Here is a 6860-nt window from a genome sequence, read left to right as displayed (position 1 = left end):
CATCCCTTGGGTCGGTCACTGTGCAGACCTCCTTAGAGGAGGGTGGGGTCCACCGCCGCCTGCCGCTTCCAGACTGTCCTGCCGTCATGTTGTTCAGGGCGGAACCATAACACTTCCCAAATGAACAGAGTTTGACTCCGCTGTGTCCTTCACCCTGGGCTGAGCCAGGCGCTCCAGGTGTTCCAGGCGCTCCAGGTGTTCAAGGAGGCGTTCCAAAACATGCTACGTCCATCCCACTCGTTCAGCATCCCACCCACCATGCTGCCCCCAGAAGGAAAACCTGTGACAGACGTTCATTTGTTTGTGTGTTTAGTGTGTGAGAATACTTCAGCTAAATGATTTATCTGTGTGTGTGTGTGTGTGTGTGTGCAGGTACACTGCAGTGGCCATGCCTCTGCTGTACAACACCAGGTACAGCTCGCGGAGGAGAGTGGCCGTGATGATCGCCGTGGTGTGGTTCCTGTCCTTCGCCATCTCCTGCCCCCTGCTGTTCGGACTCAACCACACGGGTGGGAGACGCGGCCGGACCCCGCTCCACGGGGCCCACGTTCAGTAGCACAAAGATAAATTGGAAAAATGCATATTTGTCAAACGCTGGATCTGGAGTTGCTTTTGCTCGTCGGCAGCGTTGGTGCCTGGTATCAGCACAACATGCGCTGCCTGCCTCACGTGCACTGTTGTCCCGTGTGCACCTGAGGCCATTTGAGAGGTTCAAACGCAGATAAATGTTGTTCAGTTATTTAGCAAAAAAAATGGAAGAACTGTGGCGTTCTATGGACCAGATAAGATTTGTCCTCTACTGCCACCTGGTGGAGCCAGGTGTAGCTACCTCCACTGGAAGGTGTAGTTTGTACAAGTAGACTGAGTTGGCGGCGCGTGGGCCTGGCTTCCTCCTTGTGTTTGTAACTTACGTAGCGTTTGTTGTGGCCCCTGGTTCTCTGTGGGTGGATGTTGTGCTTGTGCTGAAGGCATCAGACGGCGTGCTCCTCCTCCTCCTCTCCTCCTCCCCCCCGTCCCGCGGGACGCTCCCGGCGGCGCGCGGGACGCTCCAGGCGGCGCGCGGGACGCTCCCGGCGGCGCGCGGGACGCTCCAGGCGGCGCGCGGGACGCTCCCGGCGGCGCGCGGGACGCTCCCGGCGGCGTGTGGCGCTGGCTGGGGACGTCACCCGGAAGCCCTCGCCTGGCGGTGGCCGAGCACAGAGCGGGCGCAGTTCAGTCCCACTGCATCCCCGGTGGGACTGGAGAGGGCTGCTGTGAGGAGGACAGCGAGCGACTCCACCCGCGTCAGCCCTCCGCCTTCATCATGGACACAGCAAAGTGGGCCCCGCGTGGGCATCGCCCCGGCAACGAGCGCACAACACTGAGTGTCACCACCTCAAACTGACGGAAACCTGGAGAGGAACATGCTGCTCCAGCTACACCCAGCAATCAATGTTGCATTTGTAGAAAAAACAGGGGTTTCCTCATCAGTTACTGAGTAGAGGTAGAGTACAGTGGGTGGAGGTAGAGTAGATGGAGGTTAAGTAGAGGAAGATGGATCTAGAGAAGAGTAGAGAAGAGGTAGAGGTGGAGTAGAGGTAGAGAAGAAGTAGAGAAGAGGTGGAGGAGAGTTGAGGTTGAGTAGAGGTAGAGGTGAAATAGAGTAGAGGTGGAGTAGAGGTAGAGATAGAGTATAGGTAGAGGTGGAGTAGAGTAGAGGTGGAGTAGAGGTAGAGGTGGAGTAGAGTAGAGGTGGAGTAGAGTCGAGATGGAGTAGAGGTTGAGTTGAGGTAGAGGTGGAGTAGAGTACAGTTGTAGTAGAGGTTGACTAGAGTAGAGGTGGAGTACAGTAGGGATGGGGTAGAGGTGGAGTAGTGTAGAGGTGGAGTAGAGTCGAGATGGAGTAGAGGTTGAGTGGAGGTAGACGTGAAGTAGAGTACAGTTGTTGTAGAGGTGGAGTACAGTAGGGATGGGGTAGAGGTGGAGTAGGGTAGTGGTGAAATAGAGTAGAGGTGGAGTAGAGTCGAGATGGAGGAGAGGTGGAGTAGAGTTGTAGTAGAGTAGAGGTGGAGTCGAGTCCTTTTGCAGTAAATCTGGGATTTGATGTTTGTCAGTTTCCACGGTGATCAGCATTATATCCAATAATACTTGCTCAGTGTATTGATGTCTCCCTCCCTCTCTCCCCCAGCAAGCAGAGAACGCACTAACTGCAGTTTTGCGGACCCTGCCTTCGTGGTCTACTCCTCCGTCGCTTCCTTCTACGTTCCCTTCATCGTCACCCTGCTGGTGTACGCTCAGATCTGCCTGGTTCTGCGCAGGAGGGGGCGCCGCACCGCCCCGCCCCGCCGGCCCCGCCCCCCGCCCCGGGGCGGGGACCGGGGCCCGGCCGGGTCCTGGTGCGGCCAGCGACACGGGAAGGTACTGGCTCTGAGGTGGAGAGGCGTAAAGGGGGATGGAGCTTCTTTTGAAGTGGAGGTAGAGAAGAGTGAAGGGCCAGATGTTCCTCAGGATCAGGTTAGGGTTGCGTTTGGGTGGGGTTAATGCAGGTTTAGGGTTGGGTTATGGTGGGGTGAGGGTTGCGTTTGGGTGGGGTTAATGTGGGGTTAGGGTTGGGGTTGCTTGAGGATCTGGAGTTAGGGTGGGGTTAGGGTGGCGTTTGGGTGGGGTTAATGTGGGGTTAGGGTGGGGTTAGTGTTGCGTTTGGGTGGGGTTAATGTGGGGTTAGGGTTGGGGTTGCTTGAGCATTTAAAACCAATGAAGCGAGGGGCTCGGAGCGTCCAGCCGCTCGCTTCATTGGTTTTAAATTGAGGAAACGTTCAGAGACACTTGGATCAGAGTGGAGGTTTTGTTTCTAGCCTCTTCCTTTTCCATCCCAGAATAAGTGCACGCACCCTGAGGACGTGCAGCTGTGCACCCTGATGCTGCGCCCGCCCTCCACCGCCCCCCAGCGCAAGAAGGTGGTGAGTCGCTGTTCCCACCTGCTCCGCTAGGGAGCGCCGGGGTATATCTTGTTGTATTTGTATTCATTTTTATTTGAATACTACGAGCAGGTTTTGGAGGTCTTACTTATTTTCAGGCCATAAGGCCTCAGAGCTCTGATGTGCTCATTCATGTGTGAGATGGAAATTGAAAATTGACTCTAATCAAAGTAAAAGCTTCGCTTCAACCCCTGAGCCGAGGGTCAGTACATGCTGCTCTCTATGGAATTCTTACTTATGAACCACAAATTTTCTACAAACCCTGAACCCTAAACCCTGAATCCAGCCTAAACACTGAAACCTAAATCCACCCTGAACTATGCACCCTGAACCCTAAACCCTGAATCCAGCCTAAACACTGAATCCTAATCCCTGAAGTATGTAACATGAACCCTAAACCCACCCTAAACCCTGAGCTATGTACCCGAAACCCTGAACTCAGCCTAAACATTGACCACTAAACCCTGAAGTACCCTGAACCCTAAACCCTGAACCCACCCTAAACACGTAACCTTAAACCCTGAATCCATCCTAAACCCTGAACTGTGTACCCTAAACCCTGAACCCAGCCGAAACACTGAACCATGAACCTTGAACTACATACTCGAAACCCTAAACCCTGAACCCACCCTAAACACTGAAACCTAAACCCTGAATCCACCCTAAACCCTGAATCCACCCTAAACCCTGAAGTATGTACCCTGAACCTTGAACCCTAAACCCTCAACCCACCCTAACCACTGAACTATGTACCCTAAACCCTGAACTATGTACCCCTGAACCCTGAACCCACCCTCAACACTGAACCCTAAACCCTGAATCCACCCTAAACCCTGAACTATGTACCCTGAACCCTAAACCCTGAACCCACCCTAAACACTGAAACCTAAACCCTGAATCCACCCTGAACCCTGAACTATGTACCCTGAACCCACCCTAAACACTGAACCCTAAACCCTGAACTATGTACCCTAAACCCTGAACCCAGCCTAAACACTGAACCCTGAACTATGTACCCTGAACCCTAAACCCTGAACCCACCCTAAACACTGAACCCTAAACCCTGAATCCAGCCTAAACACTGAATCCCAATACCTGAAGTATGTACCCTGAACCCTAAACCCACCCTAAAGCCTGAACTATGTACCCAAAACCCTGAACCCAGCCTAAACATTGACCACTAAACCCTGAAGTACCCTGAACCCTAAACCCTGAACCCACCCTAAACACGTAACCTTAAACCCTGAATCCATCCTAAACCCTGAACTGTGTACCCTAAAGCCTGAACCTAGCCGAAACACTGAACCATGAACCCTGAACTATATACCTGAAACCCTAAACCCTGAACCCACCCTAAACACTGAAACCTAAACCCTGAATCCACCCTAAACCCTGAAGTATGTACCCTAAACCCTAAACCCTGAACCCACCCTAAACCCGGAACTATGTACCCTGAACCCACCCTAAACACTGAAACCTAAACCCTGGATCCACCCTGAACTATGTACCCTGAATCCTAAACCCTGAACCCACCCTAAACACTGAACCCTGAATCCACCCTAAACCCTGAACTATGTACCCTGAACCCACTCGAAACACTGAACCCTAAACCCTGAATCCAGCCTAAACACTGAACTCTGAACTATGTACCCTAAACCGACCCTAAACTATCTACCCTGAACCGTGAACTGTGAACCCCAACCCCTGAACCCAAAACCCTCTCCTTCCCCTGTTCCTCCAGAACCCCGTTCAGATTCAACAGGACCCACAGGACCCACCGTTAAAAAGTTCAGATTGTGATTCACATTTGATGTTGAAAGTGTGACCTCAGTGTGAACCTTCATCCATCCTCAGTTTTAGGAGTGAGGAGCGACTGGAGCCTTCACGGATCGTTTCACGGCGTCATTCTCTGACGTCCTGGAAGTTTATTAACTCGATAGAACAATTCAAAGTACTTTACATAAGAATAACATCGGATTACATCGAATAAAATAATTTCATAGAAGCAAACAGGAGTGAAACCATTCAAATAAAAAACAAAAAAAGAGTACGATTCTGGTGATTTCTGCTTTATTTTTATTGTTTAGGTTTATTGTGTCTTCTAGTTCATTTTTTTTTAATTGCCATTGTTAGATTCATATTTATTGTTCAAATTTGGAGTTATTTTAGATGTTTTCTTCATTTCTAGGTTCATATTTATTGTTTATCATTATTTTTCTTATCATTATTGTTTATCATAATTGTATCATTTATTATATATTGCCCATCCATCCAAGATGTTCCTGTGTCTCCGTCAGACGCTGGTGAAGGAGGCGGTGGTGCACCCCCTGGAGGCGGAGCCCGGGCCCTTCCAGAGTTTGGCTCCTCCCCCCGCCGCCCCGCCCGCCTCCCTCTCCGGGCAAGCCAGGATCTCGCTGTCTGTGTCGGTGGCTCCGAGCCCGGCCCCGCCCCCCGCCGCCGCCGCCCGCCGCTCGGCGCTGATGCCGCGGCCCGCCACGCTGGAGGACGGGATGAGGGGACGGGAGGGATGGAGGGAGCGCGGCGGAGAGAGGGAGAAAGGAGGGACGACCAAGGAGGGGGCGAGGGGGAGGCTGTCGCAGCAGAAGGAGAGGAAGGCCACGCAGATGCTCGCCATCGTGCTCGGTGACAGAAGCGCTCCATGCATCCTCACACGTTCAATACATTTATGTTCCCAATAATCAATATGTTATATCATCTCCTACTAGTTATACTGCATAAGTAGACATACTAGTTATACTGCATTAGTAGATGTACTAGTTATACTGCATAAGTAGACATACTAGTTATACTGCATAAGTAGATGTACTAGTTATACTGCATAAATAGAGGTGGTAGCTATACTGCATAACTAGAGGTGGTAGTTATACTGCATAAGTAGAGGTAGTAGTTATACTGCATAAGTAGATGTACTAGTTATACTGCATAAGTAGAGGTAGTAGTTATACTGCATAAGTAGAGGTAGTAGTTATACTGCATAAGTAGACGTACTAGTTATACTGCATAAGTAGAGGTAGTAGTTATACTGCATAAGTAGAGGTAGTAGTTATACTGCATAAGTAGAGGTAGTAGTTATACTGCATAAGTAGACGTTCTAGTTATACTGCAAAAGTAGACGTTCTAGTTATACTGCATAAGTAGACGTTCTAGTTATACTGCATAAGTAGACGTTCTAGTTATACTGCATAAGTAGAGGTAGTAGTTATACTGCATAAGTAGACGTACTAGTTATACTGCATAAGTAGAGGTAGTAGTTATACTGCATAAGTAGACGTACTAGTGGTGTGGTGCTGTGTTTGCTGCCTGTGTCTCCAGGCGTCTTCATCATCTGCTGGCTTCCCTTCTTCCTCACTCACGTGTTGAAGGCTCACTGCAGCAGCTGCTGCATCTCCCCCTCGCTCTACAGTGCCGTCACCTGGCTGGGCTACCTCAACAGCGCGGTCAACCCCGTCATCTACACCACCTTCAACATCGAGTTCCGCAAGGCCTTCATCAAGATCCTGCACTGCTGAGGAGCGGGGGAGGAGCGGGGGAGGAGAGGGAGGCGGGCGGGGTGAGACGTCAAGAGATGGAGAGGCAGAGAGAACAACGGAATACAGATGGAGGACGGGTGGAGACTGAGAGGTGCAGCGTCTCGAAAGAGAATGAGGGGGAGGAGGAGGGAGGAGGAGGGTGGAGGAGGGAGGGGGAGGGAGGTAAACAAGACGATAGAGAAACCGAGAGAAACTGATCAAAAGGATGAAAAACACTGACTCCATCAAACTGGAATGTCATGGGTGTGTGTGTGTGTGTGTGTGTGTGTGTGTGTGTGTGTGTGTGTGTGTGTGTGTGTGTGTTGTGTGTGTGTGTGTGTGTGTGTGTGTGTGTGTGTTGTGTGTGTGTGTG

General features: G+C 51.0%; 1 protein-coding gene across 1 annotated transcript in view; it reads left to right on the top strand.

Annotated features, from left to right (window-relative positions):
• The window catches only part of drd2l (dopamine receptor D2 like), a gene marked incomplete at both ends in the record, with an annotated part of 13695 nt that extends 7208 nt beyond the window's left edge, over positions 1-6487 (top strand). The window contains 5 exons of the mRNA XM_080005754.1: positions 373-509; positions 2168-2397; positions 2856-2939; positions 5255-5600; positions 6291-6487. Of these exons, the coding sequence (XP_079861880.1) occupies positions 373-509; positions 2168-2397; positions 2856-2939; positions 5255-5600; positions 6291-6487 (994 nt within the window). The remainder of the gene's footprint in view (positions 1-372; positions 510-2167; positions 2398-2855; positions 2940-5254; positions 5601-6290) is intronic.
• Between the last annotated feature and the right edge of the window lie 373 nt (positions 6488-6860).

This window comes from Zeus faber (assembly GCF_960531495.2).
Source record: "Zeus faber genome assembly, chromosome: 8".
NCBI lineage: Eukaryota > Metazoa > Chordata > Actinopteri > Zeiformes > Zeidae > Zeus > Zeus faber.
The sequence above is the reverse complement of the archived record's forward strand: the minus strand, read 5'-3'. Positions and strand labels throughout refer to the sequence as shown.